The 25,150-nt window shown below is 40.2% G+C and overlaps 2 protein-coding genes across 2 annotated transcripts in view; one reads left to right on the top strand and one right to left on the bottom strand.

Annotated features, from left to right (window-relative positions):
* The window catches only part of LOC109823626 (DNA excision repair protein CSB), a 10,016-nt gene extending 3,131 nt beyond the window's left edge, over positions 1-6,885 (top strand). The window contains exons 4-7 of the mRNA XM_020389909.1: positions 1-321; positions 1,431-2,908; positions 4,310-4,780; positions 5,977-6,885. The exon at positions 1-321 is cut by the window's left edge and continues 64 nt beyond it. Coding sequence (XP_020245498.1) covers positions 1-321; positions 1,431-2,908; positions 4,310-4,780; positions 5,977-6,633 — 2,927 coding nt within the window. The 3' untranslated portion in view covers positions 6,634-6,885. The remainder of the gene's footprint in view (positions 322-1,430; positions 2,909-4,309; positions 4,781-5,976) is intronic.
* Positions 8,461-13,421, bottom strand: LOC109823518 (GEM-like protein 5). Its single transcript, XM_020389799.1, is given in 4 exon segments — positions 8,461-8,810; positions 8,812-8,933; positions 13,073-13,216; positions 13,358-13,421. Coding segments are annotated over 4 exon segments (612 nt in total). The 3' UTR covers positions 8,461-8,528.

Here is a 25,150-nt window from a genome sequence, read left to right on the forward strand (position 1 = left end):
AGCCATCAAACAGGCACCATGCTTCCGACGAAGGCGCAACTGGAAACCTTGCTTCATCCAGCATTTCGAGACTAGCTCAATCTATGTCAGAGATTGCACAGGCTCGACCAACAACAAAGTTACTAGATCCTGAGGCATTACCTGAACTTGATCCACCTACTCGACCTTTTCAAAAACTTAAGACACCTATAAAACTTCCAGTGTCTCCAAGTGCAGAGAAATCAGAGAAGAAAAAGCGTAAGCTTAGAAAGACAAAGAGGCCTTTACCAGATAAGAAATGGAGAAAAGATTATTCTACTGAAAAACTCTTGGATGCAAGTGGTATGTTTTTTGATGTTGATTTTCATCATAACTATTTCTTTCTATAATTTCTGGTAGATCAGTGGAACAAATTGACCTCTTAGTGGTCTCGTTGGATTTATTCTATATTTGGACTCCACATTCTCATATTTTCATGTTAACACAGGCATATGTAGGTATTGTCACTTCAACTGATGTTTCTTTGGTGCCATAAATGCATCTAGATTTTTAGACAGCACCTTTACAAAGGAGACGGACTGTAGTGTTATACTTTAGACAGCAATTCAGAACTGATATTCATCTGTTTTAATACTTTCATGAGTGGGGATTCAGTTGCAAACTTATCTGATATCGTTAAACATCAATCCCACATTTAAGTTTTTATGAAAATGCCAGATTCTTGGCATATCCTATGATGTATGAAGTGATTTTGTAGGTAGTCATGGATATTTTTGTTCCATGATGCACATCCTTGATCTTATGTTCCACTTGTGCACTGCACTCTCATGATCTTAAAAGAAACCAAAGAATCTTCCTGTTGCCTCTTTCTTTGCTTGGCATCATCTCATAGGACACAATATGGTCATTAACATAGGAGATAGTGAGACGTTTATGAAAAAATCACGTATAGTATTGAGAGAGACTATGAGATAATGTGGATGGTAGTAGTACTAGATTCCACGTTACTTCCATACGCTATTGAAAATTTAGGCATTTTCAATAACAAAGCCTTTATCTGAATTTTTTGGGGTCAGCTACATGAAACCTATCTCCCATTCAGTTGTATCACGGGCTATCTCCTCTGCTAATTTAACTGTCATTTCTTCTTGATTGCTTCCAGCAAAGTTCTGTTAGACTTACCTCTAGTCCTCCTTTCTCCATTAATTATGATCTTATCACTTTACCTAACTTGTGGCATATGCATGCTATATAAAAACTAAGTTAGGAGTAAGATTATCATATAAAAATATTCTCAATGTTTCAGAAGGCGTAATTCCTGGAGCTATATATTTAACCATAAGTACATATTCTCTGATTCTTGGATCTGCTATCATCTAAAGATGAACTTTGATTTTTTTCCCTTCAAAAAATTCCTCTCATTGTCTTTTAAAAAAAAAATAAAACTCTAGATGGAAATGCAACCAGAGACCCAACTGCCTCTGATTATGATGAAGAAAAAGAAGAGGAAGAGGACAACGGAGATGACATTGAGCAATCTCCAGTAATCCTTGAAGGAGGATTGAGAATTCCTGACTCAATTTATTCACAGCTTTTTGATTATCAAAAAGTGGGAGTACAGTGGTTGTGGGAACTACACTGCCAAAGAGCTGGCGGTATAATTGGAGATGAAATGGGTCTGGGTAAAACTATTCAGGTGATATCTTTTCTCGGTGCTCTCCATTTCAGCAAGTTGTATAAACCCAGCATCGTCATTTGTCCTGTCACTCTTCTTCGTCAATGGCAAAGGGAAGCCAAAAAATGGTACCCTGCTTTCAACATCGAGATACTTCATGATTCTGCCCATGGTGCACAAAACCAAACACTTAAAAGATCCAGTGAAAGTGACTATGATAGTGAAGCTTCACTCAGTAGTGATAATGATAAACCTCGACCATCCAAGCCAAATTGGAATGAATTGATCGATCAAGTGCTGAGATCAGAGTCAGGGCTTCTCCTTACCACTTACGAACAACTTCGCCTTCACGGGGATAAATTGCTTGATATAGAATGGGGCTATGCTATTTTAGACGAGGGCCATCGTATAAGAAATCCTAATGCTGATGTCACTCTCGTTTGCAAACAACTACAAACTGTGCATCGGATAATTATGACTGGTGCACCGATCCAGAACAAACTTGCAGAACTTTGGTCGCTCTTTGATTTCGTCTTTCCGGGCAAACTTGGGGTTTTGCCTGTTTTTGAGACTGAGTTTGCAGTTCCCATAACGGTCGGTGGTTATGCCAATGCCACACCGTTGCAAGTTTCCACAGCTTACCGGTGTGCAGTAGTGTTAAGAGATTTAATCATGCCTTACCTTCTTCGGAGAATGAAAGCTGATGTGAATGCTCAACTTCCAAAGAAAACAGAGCATGTTCTTTTCTGTAGCTTGACTTCTGATCAGAGGTCTGTTTATCGAGCTTTTCTTGCTAGCTCTGAAGTGGAGCAGATCTTTGATGGGAGTAGGAACTCACTTTATGGGATCGATATCATGAGAAAAATCTGCAATCATCCTGATCTTTTGGAAAGAGAATACTCAGCCCAAAATCCCGATTATGGAAATCTAGAGAGGAGTGGAAAAATGAAAGTTGTTGCGCAAGTACTTAGGGTCTGGAAGGAACAAGGGCATCGGGTTCTGCTCTTTGCACAGACTCAACAAATGCTTGACATTCTTGAGAACTTTCTTGGTTCGAGTGGGTATAGTTACCGGAGAATGGATGGACTTACTCCTGTGAAGCAAAGGATGGCACTCATTGATGAATTTAATAATTCAAGTGAAGTTTTTGTTTTCATCTTGACGACTAAGGTTGGCGGTTTGGGCACTAACTTGACTGGCGCTAACCGGGTTATTATATATGATCCTGACTGGAATCCTTCTACTGACATGCAGGTATTTTCCTAGATATTTACTCCAAGATATCAGAGATTCATTATTTGCTCTCTCTGGACTCAAATTTAATGCTCCCAGTTCTACCGGGGGTATCTTTATTGAAATGGTGCTATATTGTGGGATAGCATCTACCCTATGATTTGTGCTAGTCCCATGGCAGTCTATGAGCAGTTAGCAGTTTATGCTTCACAATTTTGTAAACTTGTTGGGGGCATTAAGTAGTTTGCAGATTTAGATATGTTCTGAGTTTACATCCCACTTTAATTTTATTGATTTCTTGATCTTTCGTTTACGCCTTTCTCAACCTTTTAAGACACACATGCACGTGCACACACCCCAATGCACTCACACACGGGTATTTTTTTCCTTAAAGAACTATAAAAATAGCGATGAGGATAACTTGTCATTGTTATGTTGTAGTATATCATTGCTTTTTTCCATTATCGGTAAAAATGATAAACATATGGAATCGTGATACTGTGTGAAGATCCATCTTCAGATTGTAGAGGAGCTCTTAATGTCAAAAGAGGCACGGGTTAATCCCTACCTCAGAAGATTGCATAACTTAATTGGATATAACGTTAAATAGGAAAGTTCCTCTCATTTATATGTGACTGTCCTTGTAAATTTTTTAAAAATATTTTTTGACACAGACACATGTTATTAATCTTAATCCTCGTGTGTACTCACATTTTTTTAATACTGGAAACTCATGTTAAAAAAAATAGATGGTAAATTGCAGATAACCTCTCCATCTATACCTTAAGTAGCACTTATCATCTTTATACTCGCTTCTTAGCATTTATGACCCTAGGGTTCACATTGTCAGAAGGCTAGACTGCAGGTAATCCCATTCATCCCTGGAATTTGAGGGGTGGTGAGTGCTAATGAACTTGTTGAGGGATGATATGTGCTACTTAGATGGGGGTTATCTGCAATTTACCCAAAAATATGTTATATATATATTTACTATTATCTTGCATCGCTCCTTAGTTCTTATGATAATATAATATAGGACAAAATAACAAACTCATCCTTAAAGTATTGGTGAATTCTCAACTCCCCCCTTAAAAAGTATCAATTTACCTATTTTTCCCTTAAACTATGTGTACGTGCTCAATGTGGTCATTTTGTGAGCCCACAATCAAATATTTAATAGATCAATAATGTGATTGTGACAGTTAGCAAGTGCCATGGTAAAGGTGTTCTAAAGAAAAATACCTCTGTGTGCTTCTTAGAGAGGAAATTTTATCGCTCAGCTGATATTATACCGTCTGGTGTTTCAAAAATTTAACTTGGAGCCTTTTGAACTCTTTGTATAAAGGAGAGACCTAGTTCACTTGCATAAACCTGTATTGAATTTATTTATGATGAAATCTAAGCGAACCATTATACAAACAGGCAAGAGAGCGAGCTTGGAGGATTGGGCAGCAACGGGATGTAACGGTGTATAGACTTATCACACGCGGGACTATAGAGGAGAAGGTGTACCACAGGCAGATATACAAGCATTTCTTAACCAACAAGATCTTGAAGAACCCTCAGCAGAGGAGATTCTTCAAAGCCAAGGACATGAGAGATCTTTTCACTTTAAAAGATGACACCGATGTTGGCTCTACTGAGACATCAAGTATCTTTGGCCAGCTGTCTGAAGAGATAAATCTTGGGGTTGGCAAATGCAATGATAGCCAAGATAAACAAGGCTCCTCATCAGTAACTTGTGAGCCTGTTAGAATAGAGCAAACACATTCACTAAAAAGTAAATGCTCAGGTTCAACTAGTAATGGAGAAGAATGTGGCGACCAGAAGAATTGTGAGATTGATGAAGAAGCAAACATTTTGAAGAATTTGTTTGATGCCCAAGGGATCCATGTAAGTTCGTCTTTGTATTTTAAAGCATTGTTTTTTAGCAATTTTGTGTTTAAATTGTAGGGTTAATTGCACATATACCCCATATATTATTGTTGGTTTGAACTTACTATCCATACAGTCTCGTTTTGGTAGATTAACCCCCTGGGTTAAAACCGTTATGACTCTTTGACCGTAAGATAGACTCACTACTTCTCACTCGGGCAAAGTCTGCCAAAATTTCATCCAGGGTAAAGGAGTCAATAAATAATTCAATCATATAACCTAAGGGTTCTATCTGCCAAAATGAGAGTACAATTGGGTTGTAAGTTCAAAATAATGATACTACAGGCAGTAGGGGTGCATTTGGTCCGGATACGGCTCGAATATGATGCTTACCATATCCATATCTGCTTGCCTATCTCAGATACAGATACGGATACAGATATACCTCAGTAAGGAAAATTCATATCCATGTCTGTCAAAATCGAATACGATTATGGATATAGACGCAGATATATAAGCGGATATGCATGCGGATACAAAACGGATATGAAAAAACTAGATAGTATTGAGAAAAATATAGTTCATGTGATACAAAAGAGTTCGTTAATATGTTTATTATAATTGAAAAGCTAAGATTAGACATCTTGATCATTGAAATTAACCACAAATCCATAATCTAAGAATCGAAACAATCGTAAGCGTATGACCAGTATGTATTCGGATATTTCGGATATGGATATGGATACAGATATTTCACTACAAAACCATATTCGTAACCATATCCTATCGGTTATAGATTTGAGTACCATATCCGTATCCTAACAGATACGGTTATGGATAGTTCCTCGGACACGAATACGGTTTAGCACCCCTAACAGGCAGGGTCTTTGTGCAATTAACACTTTAAATTACTAGATAGTGAAACTTAGCACTTGATGCAGTTTAAATGTTCATCCTTTCTTTTCCATTATGGCTATATGGGTGGAAAACTAGAGAACATGTCTACCGAACAACTGATGCCTGGAATGGACTTTTAAAAATCGGTACATTCAAGTATTCAATCTGAACATCATGTTTTGCACTGATCTGAGGATGGCAGTTTCTAACCACCAAATGCGCAGTGAACATGTTCCGCTGGATAGTTTCTTCAACCTAATGAATTTGCAACACAAAAATACACGAAACTACTATCTGATCATGTAATCTTCTTACAGAGTGCAGTAAATCACGACGCGATCATGAATGCCAACGACGACGATAAGTTGCGAATGGAGGAGCAAGCGTCCCGAGTTGCACGAAGAGCAGCTGAAGCTCTCCGTGAGTCTCGAATGCTCCGAAGTAAAGAAAGCTTCGCCGTCCCAACATGGACGGGACGATCCGGTGCAGCCGGAGCTCCATCCTCTATCCATCGAAAGTTCGGTACAACTGTAAATACCAAACTAACAGCTTCCTCTCCCAACAGGTCCAATGGGCTTTCTATTGGGCCTTCAACGGGGAAGGCTCTATCTTCTGCTGAACTCTTGTCAAGAATTCGGGGAACACAAGAGAGAGCGATCGATGATGCTTTAGAACAGGATTTGGATTTGGCGTCAAGTTCGAGGGAGAGAAAAGGATGTATACAAGAAACTCATCGGACATCGAGAAGTTCAAATAAGATCGCGGTTGCTCAGCCTGAAGTGTTGATACGGCAGTTGTGTACTTTTATACAGCAGAGGGGCGGGCGTGCTGATTCTGCAAGTATAACACAACATTTTAAGGATAGGATACAGTCAAAAGATTTGCCCCTTTTCAAGAATTTGTTGAAGGAAATAGCGACGTTGGAGAGGGGGGCTGAGGGGACGAGGTGGGTGTTGAAGCCTGAGTATCGGTAGCAATGTGGCCCTACGTACGTATGATACATTGATTTGGTTTCATGGCTGATTGTGGGTTCGAAGCGTAACGCTCGCGTGAAAGCTGATGAGAAGAATGCATCGAATAGATTTTGCAGACTACAAATGATAGGCTAAATAAAAAAGGTCCTTTTGTTTTCCCTTTTATTATTTATTTTCTTTTTTATTTTTTTGTTAGAGAGATGGTTCAATTGATAGGGATATTTTGATATTAAATACAGATCTTTTGATGTACAGAGCAAAACACAAATTACAGTTAGATAGAATTTATTCTATGCATATGCTTATATTCTCATAATTGTTTCTCGCCGCTGCTCTTGGGTCTGCTGTTCTTACATTGTTTGTACCACACTTTAACTGCTTATGGTAATTTTTTAACTGCTTATGTAAATAAGTTAGTTACATCATATCTGTATTGTTACCATGCCCTTTATGTTATACTAGTGTGCACCCCGTGCAAAACACGACCCCCTATTTTTTCAAGCACCGCATTTTAAACTTGCGTCCCTCTAAATTTTAATACATTTAATTTAATTATTATATGCTTAAAATTAGAAATCATATCAACGAAGGATCCAAATTTTAATACATTTAATTTAGAAATCATATCTACTCCTCTATACTTAAAGATGATCCAAAGTTTAATACATTTGATTTGTTTTGCTGTTTATGATACAGTAATACCGTAGCATGAATAGTAACTTCAAGTATAGAGGAACCAATTTGATTTACCGTTTATACACCAATAAAACTGTTGTATGAACAGTAACTTCGAGCGCATTATGATTTACTATTTATATTACGATACTTACCGCAGCATTTGCAGTAGCATGGCCATTAATTCCTTGGATTCTCCTTTTTAAGTATAGAGGAACAGATTCGCAATGATCTAAAATGGATCATAATTTTCTATGGAGAACCCTCATGCATCTTTTCCACGTACTTTAGGAAGTTACCAATATATCCTTCCCAAACTGCCCCTGCTCTAAACTGCTCCCGTGCCTTTCAGAATCTTTCCTCTCTCTATCAGTCTCCCCTTACCCAACTCCCATGTTCTCCCAATCTTCACCCTCCACCTCTCTCTTCCAGAATCCTTTCCATTTACTTTTTTTTTTTGTAGAATTTTATCTGGTAATGCCTGCTCCCAGTATTGGGATGATATCAAACTATCTCAAGAGCTGCTCTTTGAATGGAAGAGGAAGAGGCAGGGGGGGTCCTGTCACCAGCGGTGAGCTCACCGTTGCCGGAGAGGACAGTGGAATTATGTAGAGAGAATGTGAAAGATATTATTTATACATTACCGAACAAAGGCGTTCTCCTTTTAAGCTCACTCATTGTAAATTAACCTTGAGAATTAAGACAACAGATTTGTTGCAAAAATTTAATCATGTTTGTACATCCAATCTTCAATTCTCACCATCGTTAACCAATAATCACATGGTTTATAGTTAAAAAGTGTGAACACACAAACACATCAAAAACATATCCAATGACCAACTTATATATATATATATATATATATACTATATATATATATATATATATATATATATATAAACAAACAAGAAATTCTAAAATGAACATACCCAACATAACAAATAATTCAAAAAAGGTACAACGGAAGTAGCACGGGAACATGCAAGACCATTACACGCCACAATACGTTTACGACCTGGCCCAGGTCTACACAACCACATCAAGCCACAATAGTCAAACACGATAACAAATGGACGCCCAGCACACGACTATCATCATCCTCAAACTAGCCACAGCTGTCGAGCTCCTGGCCAGCCCTTTCTGCAGCCCGCAGCTTCTGCAGCCTCTCACCCTCGCCGCCGCAGCATCCGCCACCGCCATCAGTAAATGCATCGACGCACTTATCTTAATTCGACGAACCCCATGAACCAGAACTCATGTCCGTCCACCGTCACAACCTGTATATATCTCTCCTTCTCAGACACCGCCACAGGACCCACTGTCCCAATCTTAGCCAACGGAATCACCACCTTGTAGTAGCTCCATGCTTCTTGGCCTGATGGCGCAGTGAATGATAAGGGGCGGTCGCTGCAGAAGGCGAGGTTGATCGTGGAGAGGTAGAGGGTTCCAGCCACGGGGCCCGTCGTGGACGACAGGATAGCTACGGCGAACTTTTCTTCAAGTGCGCTCTTGAGGGGTCATGGTGAACGTTGACGTATATGGGACTCGAATCGCCCTCGGTTTGGCTTTTGCGGTTAGGGTTAGCTTTCCCCATGCTGCCCCTGGCTTGTTTGGCGCAGTGTTCACTGAGGAATTGAGGAGGTTTATGTGAGATTTTTGGATGTGAAATCAATTTATGTTAACTAATTAACTATTTAAAAGAAACAATCTCAATTAGCTAAATCCTGGCAATCACACAATGCAATGTAATCAATAATTACCTTTATTTTCTCTACAATATTCTAAATTATAAGGTCTATTCTATCCACCAATACTTATAATTCCCCCTATGTTCCTCAAGTATATATATACTTTTAACAAGTTCTTTAAAAAATAGAGAAAACGGGAGGTGAGCTGGCAGCGTAGGAAATTTCCTACGCTGCAAGTGTATGACATGTGAGCCCCCCTACTAGTCACATCGGTATGGGGCTCACATGTCATACACTTGCAGCGTAGGAAATTTCCTACGCTGCCAGCTCACCTCCCGTTTTCTCTAAAAAATATTATATATACCTAACATTTATAAGGGTCATCGCTATGTGACGTGGACATCATAAGTTCGAGTCGTGAAAATAACAACCTCTTATAAACATGCGAGGTAAAGCTAAATACAGTAGGCCCAAAGTGGTCTCGCCCATTACAGGACCCCCGCGTATAGCAAGAGCTTCTTACATGTAACCTCTAATTTATGTTGACAATTGATTTCATTATGCAACTAAAAGAGGAAAGTTGTAAAAATGCTCTAGTTTTCGCAGTCATGGTGCAATTGTATGGCGTAGTTGTACAATTGTGAAAGTGCTAGATCATTAGTAAAGCAGAGGATTGGATCCGCTCAAGATCCAGCTACAACCTATGTTTCAAAAAGAAATAAAATAGCATTCGTTTTTAGTACTTCTTTTATAACGCCTTCTTAATGCATCAAAACAAATGCTAACAATTGGAACAAAATGGTTTAAACAATAAAATTCTTAGGAATGTATGCTCGTCCGTTCATCATGTGTGATTTCTTCATAGCAATGCATTCGGAATGTAGGATGAGGGATGTAAACTATAGATGAGAAGGCACACCCACTGTCACTAAGTTGTTTTTCCCCCGCCTCTCTCCTCCTCCTCCCTCCTCCTCCTCCTGAAGAAGCTTGGTCTTAAAGACTTTGTATCACTTTTGATTACCTTTTAGCCCTCTCTCATCCAATGATAAATTTATGGGGAACATTTTCCATAGGCCAACGTGTAATATCCCTAAATTTTGGTGATAATAAGTCTATATTAGTAACTATTTAAATAGATATCCTAACAATTGAATTAACTATATTAATTTGTAGATGAGTTTGCTAGAGGGCATTTATGCAACAAAAGAAAATAGTAACTATAATAACATATTTGTATTTGTTAAGGGGCTTGCTACAAAAGAAGGTTTGATGAGGGGTTTATGGAAATATTAGCACATAGTATATAAAGAAAAAAAAATAAGTAAACCCTAGTTGTGTTGCCTTTCCTCCAAGCCGCAGACCAAAAAAAAAAAATCAAAGAAGAAGAAAGAACAAGAGACCACGTACTCCTCTTCTCCACTTGTGTCCAGTTTTTTTCACAACTGCTATTCTTCCTACTCCCTCATCAGGTCCGACCCTCTCTCTCTCCACAATTTGCAATCATTGATCTCTATCAAACTGAACAATTATAACTTTTTGCTATGGAAAATCAGTTTATTCCAGCCTTGCGTGGTCTTGGACTCTTAGGTATTGTTGATGGAATTTTTAAAGGCATCAGCGTACAATTGTGAGCAGAGTTTGGATTTCTTGTGGTATTAAGGTAAGTGGTGAATTCATGCATTGTGCACTGCGATTTTTTATATAAAATTATATTAATTATATGCGAATTTATTTCTAATGGATTATATCATTTTGTGTGATTTACTCACATGTTAAATGTTGTTTCCGAGGTGACGCACATGGATATTTAGTATAAGCCTATGCTTATTTTTTTTGTCAATTGTTATGTCTTTTCATATAGTAGTAGGTTGAGATGCATATGTGGTTGACTGATTTCACTATTGGTTGGTCTTTGGCATTTTTGTATAACTTATTTAGTGTTATGAACTTTGTTTAATTTTCTTAAAGCATATGCATCTCAGGTCAATATACCGGTATATGTCGGATATATTATGAACTTTGTTTAATTTTCTTAAAGCATATGCATCTCAGGTCAATATACCGGTATATGTCGGATATAAGCAAGTTATTTCTTAAAGCATATGCATCTCAGGTCAATATACCGGTATATGTCGGATATAAGCAAGTTATTAAAACAGGACTCAATGTGTCTCTATGAGGTTTCTATTTTAGCGCTAAGAGCCCAAGTTTGGATCTCACCGTCCTTACCACGGGCTTTATAATAGTGGGGTTTGTCAAGTCAACCGAAGTATCGAAGTGTTGACCGCATTGAGACGTGACCTGCTTATTTCCATTGTATTTTTGCATTTTAAAATGTCGCATTATAACTTTTACTATTTTAGTACTTTGCGTATAAAGTCAATTTATTTTTAGTTTTGCAAAACCAATGTTTAATGTATAAATTTATCCACTTATTGAGTTGTGAACTCATTGTGTTATATTCATTCTTTTCAGAGATTCGGGATTAAGTGGAGTTGCTGGTTCATGAGTTCTTAAAATGGAACAGAGAATAAAATTCGAGATTGTTATTGTTTTCTAGATGAAGGTTGATAAGTCTTTGATGTTTAGTTGATATTGGAAGCTTTGTAATAATAAAATATTTCCCTTTAGGTTGAGTTTTATTGAATATTCGTTATTATCAAGTTAATTGGATTAATGTTGACTTTTGGGATTATAGAGAATACTTATTGTTGGTTTTAGTTCAATGAAGAGATTATTTTGATGGACTTTTAATGAATGCATATTTTTTAAGGATTTTTTAAAGGTTTAGTCGGGCTCTAATATTGCTTTTAGGTTCGAAATTTGGGATCGTGACACAACGATAGTCGGCATCAGTGGCGGAGCCACATAGAGCTTGCCCTGGGCAGCTGCCCAGGGCAAGAAAGTTAACATATATAATACCCCCATTAAGGTTTTTGTATGTTGTCCATAAAATCTTTAGACTGCAGGATTTAAATCTTTACTTGTTCTTCTATTAAGTATGGACAACATACAAAAATCTTTAAACTGGTTTGATTTATAATCCTGCGGTCTAACTATGGCTTCAAATTCCGAGAAACCCCTCCTCATCCTCTTCTTACCCTTAGGGGTTGTTTGGTTCCCTGTTTTTGAGGGAAAGTTACTGTTGAAAGCCTGCTAAAAGTACCAAAAGTGTCACTTTTTGACAGGCTTTCAAGCAAAATCCTCTTTTTTAGAGGCGTTTTTGCTTAAAGCCTGCTAAAAAAGTGATACTTTGGCAGGCTTTCAAAAGAATTTTTTTTTAACCAAACAGCCCCTTAATGAGTCCAGGCCACTTCATCCCGATGGTCGACATGGCCGTCATTTTCTCCTCCTGCGGCGTCCGCGCGACCCTCGTCACCACTCCCGCCAATGCCGCCACCGTCCTCACCTCCTCCCCCAATCTCTCAATCGTCACTGTCCCCTTCCCCCCCCGACAAGACCCACCTCCCCCTCGGCAAAGAGAACCTCTCCTCCATCCCCTCCTCCCTCTTCGACACCTTCACCGGCTCCCTCCGCCTCTTCCGCCCTCTCCTCGAGCCCATCATCGGCTCCCTCCGCCTCTTCCGCCCTCTCCTCGAGCCCATCATCGTCGACCGAAATCCTGACTGCATCATCTCCGACTCCCTCACTGCATCATCTCCGAAACCCTTTATTTTTCGCCCAGGGCAAAAAAATTTCCTGGCTACGCCCCTGGTCGGCATTATATTAGTTTTATTGACTTTCCCAATCTTTTTGCTACTAAAAATCTAATGCAGTGTTAGGTGTGACATGGAGGAAATTGAAGGTGTATAAAATCAAGTCGTTCATCTCATTAAATTTGTCGATTTTAATGTAGTAGATTGTAAAACGATGAATATCTAATTGTATCTATTTTCTCTACTTCAGATTTTAACAAGATATAAGTATGTTCAAAATCTCTCTATCGCATCCCATACTACTGTCTAATTCCCAAAAAAAAGAAAAAAAAAACTAAAAGTGAGTTGTGCTCTGCCCCAAATCACAACATATCAACAAATAAATAAATTAAAAAAAAAAGCATCCGATTTAATACTCACAATTGTGCCAAACATTGGAAGCAAGGGTCTCAGCCTTCTTCGTCCAGGAATCAAAAGCGCCAAGTATGTTCTCCATGGGGCTCTGATGGCTCGCTGAAGCGCTGGTGCGTGCTGCCAGCGGCACGTGCTGGAGCACGTTACGGCCTGCTCCTCGCTACGTCGCTGCGCGTGCGGGCCCCAGGCATGCCGCCTGCTGGTTCTGCGGGTGCGACGACGGTCGGCCCCGGCGGGCCCATCTATTCTTCGCTCCCCCAGCCGGCCGCCGCTCCTCCTCTCCCCCCTGACCTGGGTCCACCCGGCACTGGGTCACGGTCTGGGTCGCTTTCTCGGTCTCCTTGACGTTCTCCATGGCCACTTTCCCTGGGGGTTTTCGGTTCAGAAGGGTTCCTGGATGAAGACGACCGTGTTGGAGTTGGTGAAGTTTTTTTTTTTTTTTTTATTTTTATAGCGTGATGATGGCGCCTTCACCGCAGCGGAGACAACGCGTGTGCGCATCAAAAATGAGGGCGAAAGACAGCGAGGATTGTTTTAAACCGTTGGATTTTGATCGTAGAGTGTAGATGAAAATGACGGGCGATTGCCCCGTGCTTATCCCGTCACTGAGGTCGGCTAAATTGGCAGCCCAATATTAAATATAAATCATATCACATCCTCTTAAAAAAAAAAAAAAATGATAGAGGCACACTCTAAGACACACCACCAACCATACTCCAAAAAAAAAAAAAAATGATAGAGGCACACTCTAAGACACACCACCAACCATACTCCCTCTCTCTCTCTCTACAGTGCAGGGAGTCACACATGTGATTTTTTTAAAAAATCACATGTAGGACCCCCTGCACTGTAAAGAGAGAGGAAGTGTGGTTGGTGGTGTGCCTTAGAGTGTGCCTGTATCGTCTCTCTCTTTAAAATTACGTGTTCAGGCAAAAAGTATTTTTATGGTTAATATAATGTTTTACTATTTTAAGTATTTCAATTAAATCTTAAATTCATCCTAATTCTAATTATATATTCTGCTAATCCCATGTGATTACATGAGCTACCTATAGCTAACGTACTATAATACATGAAGTGTAATAAAAAAACCAAAAAGTTTCGTACCATAATACATGAAGTATTATGAAAAAAATATACAAAATTTAAAAATTGCACAAAACACTCTCAAAATTTAAAATTACACAAAGCATCCTAACTTTTCAAAGGTTCAACTAACAAAAATGAGACATGGAAATTAACAACAGCCCATAAGAATTTTAAATTTATAATTAACACAACAACAACAAAGCTTCGGCTATATGATTCTTAGGGACTGTTTGGTTCAATGGAGGGTATGAATAGAATTAGGAATTCTATTTTTTTTATGGATTCCAACCTAATCCATAAAAAAAATTAAGACAAGTACATGGATTCATGGAATCCTTTTTTTTTCTTTCTATGTTTGTTTCATAACATGAAAAATAGAATCCAACTTTGTAGAAACCCACCAATTCCTATTCTTTAGTTTGGTTTGGAATGAGAAATTTTTTGGATAAATGGTGAGAACACCTTATGAATGAGATTCAAAACCAGACCAAAGGAGCTACAAACTCATGAATGAGATTCAAAACCGAAAGCAACATCGCCAAAGCAAAGGAGATACACGAGCTCATGAATGAGATTCAAAACCGATAGCAACATAGCCAAACCAAAGTGGCTACACCATCTCCTGAATGAGTTTCAAAGCCGACAGCAACAAAACCAAACCAAAGGAACTACACAAGCTCCACCTGACATCATACAAAACCCCACAAGCTCCTGAATAAGATCATTCAAAACCAAAGGAGATCAATCAAAAACCGACAGCAAAATAACCCTACAACAAAAAATACCAAACAGAAGGAGTTACACAAGCTCCTAAATAAACCCACCGTCTGACAGCAACATAGCCAAAGCAAAGGAGCAACACAAGAGTGAAACCTGACAGCAAAAAATCCAAAGCAAAGGCGCAAAACAAGCTCCACATGACAGCAAACAACCCAAAGCAAAGGAGCTACACAAGCTCCACAACAAAACCGCACAACACCACCACCCCAACACCCTACTGTATTCATTCCCACCTCCATCGAGCTCTCTTTTCTCAAACGCACAATTAGATCTCATTCCCACCTCCGTATATTAATTCTTCATAAAAGAAACCAACAAATTAATTAAGGACATCCTTCGTCATCTTCTTTTCCAATTCAATTCGATTCGATTAATATATGAATCCTCTAAACATCTCCATGGATTAAAACTTGAAGAGCTTCCCCATCCTCTCCTACATCATGGAGTGCCTCAACTCATCATCCAGCAGGTCTTTGCCCTCCGACGGCACCGAGCAGCAAGTGCAGCAGTACCAGCGGCCCTAGCTCGACGTGCTGGAGCACATGCCCCACCTCACCGACCCCTCCATCCTCTCCGCCATGAAGACCATGGTCTCGGAGGTCGCCTGCACCTGATCCGTCCTCTAGACCCTTGGGGACCGCCTCGAACCACGACGAACGGCAGGAAAAGAGGCGCGAAGAAGACCGAGATGAGGCGGGAGAAGAACAGCGGGAACAGCCTCAACTAGATCTTGGGTTCGTGAAGAGGCGGAATTCGAATAAGAAAGAGAAAAGAGAGAAAGTACAGGATGTCAGACTTTTGCCCCAATTCCTCTCAAACGGAGAGGTTTTGGGTTTCCATAAAAAACCACTATTTTGACCACTTCATAGATTTTGAAGTCTATAATTTTTTTTAATCAAACTCAAGATTAGGATTTATTTGGAATCCTTTAATTACGATTTTACCACTGTCAGCTCCAAATGTTATTCATTTTCCATAAAATGAGTGAAACAAACAGCCCCTTATTCTTCCATTCCATTCTATTATGGATCATCTCCTCTATTAAGCTAATAATAATCATATCTTTCTTAATTACCTCCAACTAACTCCTTCTGGGTTCACTTCTAGATCTCTTTAATTTATTAACTATAATATTATCATTTTTTCTAACCGGTGTACTAGGAGGTCTACGTTGTACATGGTTGTACCGTCTTTATTGATTCTCTCTCATTTTATCCTCAATAGGAGCAAATTTTAATTTACTAAAGATGTAATCATTTCTTATCTTAGCTTTTAGTGTATATCCACAAGACCATCTTAACATTCTCATTTCTGTTACAAAATTTGTAGTTACCACCCTAAATTTAAGATTTGCAATTAACACCATTAATTTTTTAAAAATTGTCGAAACATCCTCAGAAGTTCAAATTACAAAAGAACACCTTGAAATTCTAAAATTTCAAAACTTTAAAATATCATAGATGAATCCATAGGATTACCATTAGGCACCTGAAATTTTAAAATTTGCAAAGCATTGGTTGCGTCGAAAATTGTTATTTTCATTGCTATCGAATCTATTACAACTTTAGTCGTTAAAATAAACTCGAATGAAATAAAAAGTTAATCTTTTTATAAGATCTCCTTACACAATGAAAATAAAACAAGTTTACAACTTTATCATATAAGATCTCCTTACACAATGAAAATAAAACAAGTTTACAACTTTATCAAACAAACGCAGAGATCGTTTATCGGTCTTCTGCTTCAACTTTATCAAACAAACGCAGAGATCGTTTATCGGTCTTCTGCTTACGTGGGATCTTTGCCTGTGCCGGAGTTTATCCGTGGACCACCATCGATCAGATCTGATTGTTGAAAAATTAGGCAGAGCTTCGTCTATCCGCAAAGGGATCGAGAAACTGTAGCTCTTATCTCGGCGAAGCGAGATAATCACTCTTCTTAAGATTAACGCAACGGGATAATCCTAAGGAACGAACCGAGCTGCAGATCTAACTCCTCCTCCTCTCTGAAATCTGTGTACTTTTAAGTCTTCAATCCGGCAGGGCTTCGCCGAGGCACAAGAATTCCAGATCTCCCAAAATGAGGGTCTGAGGCTTGTATTTATAGGCTTGAGGGGTTCCGGGCTTGATCCGAGATACCCTAGGGTGTCTCGGTTTGGGTCGAGACACCCTAGTGTGTCTCAGCCTTGGCCGAGACACCCTAGGGTGTCTCGGCCTTAGCCGAGACACCTTAGGGTGTCTCATTAGTCCGAGACACTCCGTTATGGTGTATTTGCCCATTTCCGCTGTAAATTCTTCGTCTGAACTCGGATTTGAGTGATTCGAAGTACGTTGGAAAGCCGACAAGGAGTTCTATCAGTTCCGATGGTTGGATCATCTGTAGAAAGAATGAGACACGAAGGGCGTTGTTCCTTTTGTAAACATCACGGGGCTCCCCATTAGCCTGTACCTTCGTTATTCCGAAATTCTGTTAGTTCTCGTAGTTCGTCGATTCACTTCAATCGTTCACCGACATCAATCGAACTCCTGTGAGTCGGATAGCTACGTTCATCATCGTTTCTTAACACTGAGCTGTTCGTGGAGGCCTATAGGCAATTTTCGATGCCTACAGATACCCCCTCCAAAGCGTTCCAGACTCGTTTCTTTTGTATAAGAGGCTGGAATACTTTGGATGTGATTGGTCCAGCCTTCAGTCGGCGTGAAGGACCTGTAGTTAGCTTCGATTCTTGACTTCTTCAATCTTCAGTTTATTCGATGCTTTGACGAATAACTGAAATCCTTCCGGCGTTGCGTTTATCGTCTGGCCGTCGTCGAAGTCTCAAATCTAACACTGATGAGTTGAGTTTGGCTCGTGTCATTGACTTTGAACTGACTATCTTCGTCATGATATATTGACTCGCGTTGACTTTTGTATTGCAACACGTTGATTGGCGTTGACCTAGGGTTACGTGTTGACTGGCGTTGACCTAGGGTTTCGGATCGCCTGGCGTTAACTTTTTCATCGCAACGCGTTGACTGACGTTGACCTAGGGTTACGTGTTGACCGGTGTTGACCTAGGGTTTCGAATTGCCATTAACACAGTTTATACTCGTGCGTTTTCTGGAGTATACACAGTTTAAGCTCTTAAGGTATTAGAGCGTGACGGTCTCAAATTTTAGGGCTGCAGGACCAACTATTAAAGTTGTTTCGTCTGCAGATATGGATCTTGGATCTTATCCCGAAGTTGTTGGATGCTCAAGTCACAAGATCAACTAATAAAGTTGATGCGTCAATGACTCGCATTTATAGAATTTTTGGTAAATTCTCAGCCATCAACGGGTTTGATGTGCCTTTACCAACTACCGTTTGAGTCGGGCTAGCACGCGGATTGTTTAAGTCCGTCCTGCATGTGACGCTAAGATAAAAGAGTTAACCCTTTTAGTGCTACGATATTGAATACGTAGACTTCGTCTTTCTCCTGTGAAAAGACTAAACAGCGACGTGTATCAGACGTTGACTTAGGATTTTTGGCAAATCTTCAGCCATCAACGGATTTGATATGCCTTTACCGACTACCGTTTGAGTCGGGCTAGCAAGCGGATTGTTGAAATCCGTTCCGAATGTGACGTTGTGCTAAAGGAATAAACTCCCTTAGACTTGATGCTACGACTTTGAATACGTAGACTTCGCCATTGTTACGGGAATAGGCTACCCGGCAGCGCGTGTTAGGCGCTGACTCATCCTTACTTAGGATTCAGGATAAAAGTCCCCAGACTGAAATTCTGGTGTCTGCTTCAATCGGTGAAAGACTAAACCGGCAACGCGTGTTAGGCGTTGACCTATCCCTACTTAGGATTCGGGATAAAATTCTCCGTGCGTGTGAAGTACGGATTTTGGTGTTATTAATAACAACCTACCACAATGTTGAGTATGTGGTCTTTTGTCCTTTTTACGGTCAAAGACTAACTGTGCGGAAAAAGACTAAACCGGCAGCGCGTGTTAGGCGCAGACTTATCCCTGCTTAGGATTCGGGATAAACTTCCTATACCTGTGAGGCACAGATTTTGGGATTTGAAAAAGGTGGTGTCTTCTCTTGGGGCAAAGACGAACCCGAGATGGGAGAGGGAGAATTTTATATTCTATCTCCCAACGCCGAAGAGGAAGAATTTTATATTCTATCTCCAGTTGGAAAGGAGACTCGAGGTGGGATCTCCACCCCCAGAATCCGGAAAGGTGAAACTAGGAGTGAGATTTCCACTCCGAGAATCGAAAAGATTCGGATAACCCTAACTGTCGGAAGGTTTGATTACCAAACTAAAGATAAATTTCTCATTTATCGAGAGTAAATTGTGGTTTTGGTCCTAACTGTAGGAAGGTTTGACCAAACAGGAGCTTGAGATGACCCTAACTGTAGGAAGGTTTGATCACTCGATTTGAAAGTGGACCTCTCGTTCATTGGAGGAATCAAGAGGGGATTTTGAGTTTGGCCCTAACTGTAGGAAGGTTTGACCGAGGGGGATGTTTGAGACGATCCTAACTGTAGGAAGGTTTGATCGCTCGATTTGTGGACCTCTCGTTCATTGGGAGAATCGAGAGGGGATTTTGACTTGGGAGTACAAATTATAGTGGGGGTGTTGACTTGTACAAATCACTCAAAAGGGGTTCCTGGTGTTAAGTGATAGAGACTTAACACGAAGGGGTTTGACAATTTGTCAAGGATGGACAAATTAAAATTCCAAGCATTATATCCGGACTCTAACCATTAAAGTGTTGAGTGCACGAACATAATGGAAGTTTGAATGGATTAAACTAGAAAGAATTTTAGTGAACCCACTGTCAATAAATTTGATCAGTGAGGGATTTTATAGTGGAAGACTATGAGTCGTCGAACACCCATGGGAGTTTTGTGAGGGAAGATTGATCTAATGAAGTGATCGAATCTCGTCTCAGCAAAAGAGTGTTCGAAAATCACAGTAAGAGTTTAGTGTTTATCACTTTATTCATAATGACCAGGTTATCCCTAAGAATATTACATTTAACATTCTTCTGGAAACTTCCTGTTACATAAATTATCCACCCCCAGCTTCCTTTGTGAAGCTGGGTTTACCATTGTATTCAGTTGTATGATCGAGTTATCCTTAAGAATATTACATGTAAAAATTCTCCAGAAACTTCCCGTCAAGAGTGGGAATAGTTTAGACTCATATACCTATTGGAGTATCAGGAAGCAGTTTAACCTCTTATACCGGTCGGAGGATTGAGAAGCAGTTTATACTCTTATACTTGTCGGAGTCTAGGAAGGACCAGTTTATACTCTTATACTTATCGGAGTGTTGCCGTTCTTATTTGGTTTATCCTAGCGTTATGACGCCGGCTTCAACCAAGGTTTGGATGATATTCTTTAAAGTAAAGCAAGTCTTAGTGGGATGAAAAATCCTCCTATGGTACGCGCAGTACTTTGGATCCGCAGTACCGTCAGCTTCCTCCTGATTTGTGATGGGTGGCAGCTTGATCTTGTTGTTTTCAAGAAGGGTCTCGAAGATGGCTGGAACGTCCTCGTCCTTGAATGAGTACTCTTTTTGGAGCCTCGAATCCGAAGTCTTCTGCTGTCTTCGGGGATGATGTTGCAATGTCTGATTAACATCAATAACCGTTGTAGGTATCTTCCCTTCATCATGGGAAATGAGACTCGGATGCAGAGGGTTAGCCATCGGTTGGCTTCTTTCGACCTTCCTCCTTCTAAGGAAGCGTTCGGCCTGCTCTCCGCGCACCTTCAATTCTTTCCAGGTATTGAGCGGCTCTACTCCCATAACGTCCAAGATGTTAATGGACAAATTTTTATGACAAGTCTGCAAGACAAATTCCTCCGTGACGGGATCCTTGCAGTTCATTGCCTGATTACGGAAGCGTTTGATAAAGGTATCCACCGACTCTCTGTCTTTCTGTTTCTCATCGAAGAGTGTCCTGATTGACACTTCAGCGTCATCATCGAAGAAATGACCAAGGAACATGCTCTCCAGGTCCTCCCAGCTAGTGATGCTTCCGGGTTTGAGACGGCGGTACCAATCGAAGGCAGGCCCACGAAGGGTACCAACGAATGACCGCACCATCAAGGGCTCGTTGCCAGAAATCGTGCCCAAATGGGACTTAAAGTAGATTAGATGCTGAGTAGGCGAGCCCTTCCCGTCGAACGGCGTGAAGTTGATCAAGTTGAACTTTGCTGGATACGGGATCGCATCCCACTCTTTCGGGTAAGGACACGGAATGCTGGTCTTCTTTACCTCTTGAGCAGACATTAAAGCGTTAATTTTGCTCTCAAGGTCCTTCATCTTTTCGTCCTTATCTATATCTTGTTTTGAACAATTTTCGAGAGGAATAATGCGGCCACCCCCAGCATTATCATCTTTGGTGGGACCACCCTCAGTATTGTTGTCTTTAGTGGGACCACACCTAGCGTTCTGGTCAATGAGAGGGTCATCAGCCTTAAGATGTTCATCCGTATCTGAATCGCTATATGTTTGATTAGCATTGTTGCGATGACTGGATTCACCGAATTGATTGGACAGAGCCCGAATTTGTTGGTCATGCTCTTCCCTCATTCGTAGCATAGCCATTTCCATTTCGATCTTGAATGCCTGTTTCTGCTTGGCCAAGGCATCCTCAACCATTTTGGCTACTTCGTCGGTGTTAATCATAAACACTTCACGAGATTGTCCGGGACTGGATACGGTGGCTTCTGAAGTGACTGCCGAGCAAGCGTCTGACGCTTCATCGTCCGAGGATAGTCCTCTGGTCATCCTCAAATAATCTCTACGTCTAGTAGTCCCTGCACGTAGACGAGTTAAACGATGCGATACAAGCGGATCAGAGCTAGAAGGTCGAATCGATTTTCCCTTATCAACCATATTGATGGTGACCTCTGGGGGTTCGTCACCTTGATCGACCGATCGCCTCTTGCTAAAACGTCTTGATTTGGGTTTTAATGCTTCTGTGGAGATACTCTCGAATATCGAGACCCTCCATGGAGCGGTCTTGGGGCAGCTACACGCTGATAATACTGCCCTGATAATTTTGTTACACGGACAATGAGAGTCCGTTTCTCGGGTACTTTTCTTTCGAGATTTGTTCGTACCCCTAGCTCGATAGTACAACTCATCGACATGATTGTCGGAGCAACGTATCGTGTGTTGGCACGACTCCTCAGGTATAACGTCGTCGTCTGACGAACATGTTTCCTTCTGAGGATTCGTTGTCTTGTCAGTGCTCTCAAGAGTCGCACGTTTCGAGTCACGCTTTCGTGAGCGTGAGACATCAACGGGATCTTGGACAATGACTCGCAGTGCTATGTCCATATTGTCCCGGAGCATCACCGGAGGTGCGGGATTAAAAGGAGCGAGATCTGAACTTGACGAAAGCTGGGAACCAGCTTTGGATCTGGAATCGACCGAGAGACACGACTGATGTCTTTTATCGGGTAGGGGCGTTGACTTAGCCTTCGGCACCCAAACCTGCTTAGATCTTGGTGATTTCTTGATCACCTCTTCCCGCTACAATTCTCGTGCCTCTCGCACAAGGATCTGGGTGTGTACAATAAGTGCACGGCGCTTCTGGACGCGCTCCTCGAGGATAGAACGGGTTCGTTTGACCTGAACTCATTTGTTAATTAGAGATTGGGAGGAGAGTCCCGATGCTTGTTGTGGCGATAGCTTAGTCACTTGGCGCTTTCTGAACTCCCAATCCGCTTGGTAATGGAGTCCGTCCACCTGATCCGAAGCCTTGGCGAATTGGCGCACAAGGCGTTGGCGTTTCCTTTGACGTGCTCTCTTTGATAAAGTTGGCGCGCCTTCAGCAGTCGGCTCCTTGATCACAAAGGAATTCAGATGTGCAGGTCTGGCCTCATTTGATGCTGGCGAATCATTGCAAGATGCAACTACAGCCAGGACGACGTGGAGATCGACTTCTTAGGTCTTCAGATATGGAGACCGGCGGATCTTCTGGGAGGAGGAGATCTTCCTGTGCTTATGAGGAGGAGCAGATCTGGAGGAGGAGGAGGAGATATACTCTTCAAATTTCTGCGGGTCGAATTCGTACTCGACCTCTTCAGCCACGGGGATCTTGATCGTCCGGTCTTCTGCTTGCGTAGGATCTTTGCCTGTGCCGGGGTTTATCCGTGGACCACCATCGATCAGATCTGATTGCTGAAAAATTGGGCAGAGCTTCGTCTATCCGCGAAGGGATCGAGAAACTGTAGCTCTTATCTCGGCGAAGCGAGATAATCACTCTTCTTAAGATTACCGCAACGGGATAATCCTAAGGAACGAACCGGGCTGCAGATCTAACTCCTCCTCCTCTCTGAAATCTGTGTACTTTTAAGTCTTCAATCCGGCAGGGCTTCACCGAGGCACAAGAATTCCAGATCTCCCAAAATGAGGGTCTGAGGCTTGTATTTATAGGCTTGAGGGGTTCCGGGCGGTTAAAATTACACAAAGGCCCAATTCTGCGTTGGAGACACCCCATGGTGTCTCCACCTGAGCCGAGACACTCCGTTATGGTGTATTTGCCCATTTCCGCTGTAAATTCTTCGTCTGAACTCGGATTTGAGTGATTCGAAGTACGTTGGAAATCCGACAAGGAGTTCTATCAGTTCCGATGGTTGGATCATCTGTAGAACGAATGAGACATGAAGGGCGTTGTTCCTTTTGTAAACATCGCGGGGCTCCCGATTAGCCTGTACCTTCGTTATTCCAAAATTCTGTTAGTTCTCGTAGTTCGTCGATTCACTTCAATCGTTCACCGACATCAATCGAACTCCTGTGCGTCGGATAGCTATGTTCATCATCGTTTCTTAACACTGAGCTGTTCGTGGAGGCCTATAGGCAATTTTCGATGCCTACAAGCATAACCTCAATGTTACGAAAATTGTAAAAAAAACTCCCTCAAAAATTAAAAATTACAAACAAAGCCTTGAAATTTCAAACTTTACAACCAGTACACATCAATGTTACCCTTAACTATGTTGAATATTACATTTAAATCTTAATATATCCTAATTCTTATTATATTATATACTAATACCATGTAAACTACCTATAACTCAACGATTTAAACAAATAATTAATAAAATATATGAAATAGCTCCACAATATTAGGTTGATAAGATAAAGAAATCATAGGTAGCTAACATACTATAATACATGAAGTACTATAAAAACCCAAATTTTTTTGAAATTTGAACAAAACAACCTCAAAAGTTCATAATTACATAGAATACCATGACTTTTCAAAACTTAAGACAATAAATATGAAATTTGAAATTTGAAAATTAACAGTAACCCCCTAAGATTTTAAAATTAGTAATTAACACCCTTAATATTTTAAAAATTATAGAAACACCCTTAAATTTTCAAATTATAAAAAGCACCCTAAAATTCTAAAATTTCAAAAGTTGAAAATATCTTAGATGAATCCAAGTGATTACCATTATGCACCAGAAAATTTAAATTTTTTTACAAAAACTAACCTCAAAGTTACAAAAATTAAAAAAACTCCCTCAGAAGTTAAAAATTGTACGAAAAAAACTTAAACTTTAAAACTTATAAGTAGTACACATCAAACCTGGAAATTATTAGTGGACCACTAAAATTTTAAATTCTACTAAAAATAATCCAAAGTTTCAACAATTGCAGAAAATAGTCTAAAAATTTTGAAGTTGCAAGACATATCCTCACATTTGAAAACTTACTATCAACACATGAATTATGAAAATTACAACCATACTAGTTAGAATTTTAAAATTTTAAAAAAACACCCTCAAAGTTCTAAAAATTGTAAAACACACCCTCAAAAGTGTAAAATCACAAAAAAGCAGATGAAATTTCAACTTGGCAAAAAAAGTAATTTTTTGATATTTTTTCATTAAGATATATAAATTTAATTTCCAATTTAAGTTTTACTATCCCTTTTTTTCAGCATCAAAAAATAGTCTAAGTTGATACTGGTAAAAAAAATAGCTATAAGATTAGTTTAAAACATCCAATTAAGGTATAATAGTTTGAAAAATATATTGATAAATTAAAGTTAACATTATAGGCGTCAAAAATTACCTACGGGCTCTCGCACGTAGCTCGAAGCAGAGAGAAGATGATGAACGTCACTATCCGAGTCATGGAACCTTAATTGATGTCGAGGAGTGCATGAAGTAAGTCGACGAACCTGTGAAGCAACGGAACTGCAGAA

This window comes from Asparagus officinalis, chromosome 9 (assembly GCF_001876935.1).
Source record: "Asparagus officinalis chromosome 9, Aspof.V1, whole genome shotgun sequence".
Lineage (NCBI taxonomy): Eukaryota > Viridiplantae > Streptophyta > Magnoliopsida > Asparagales > Asparagaceae > Asparagus > Asparagus officinalis.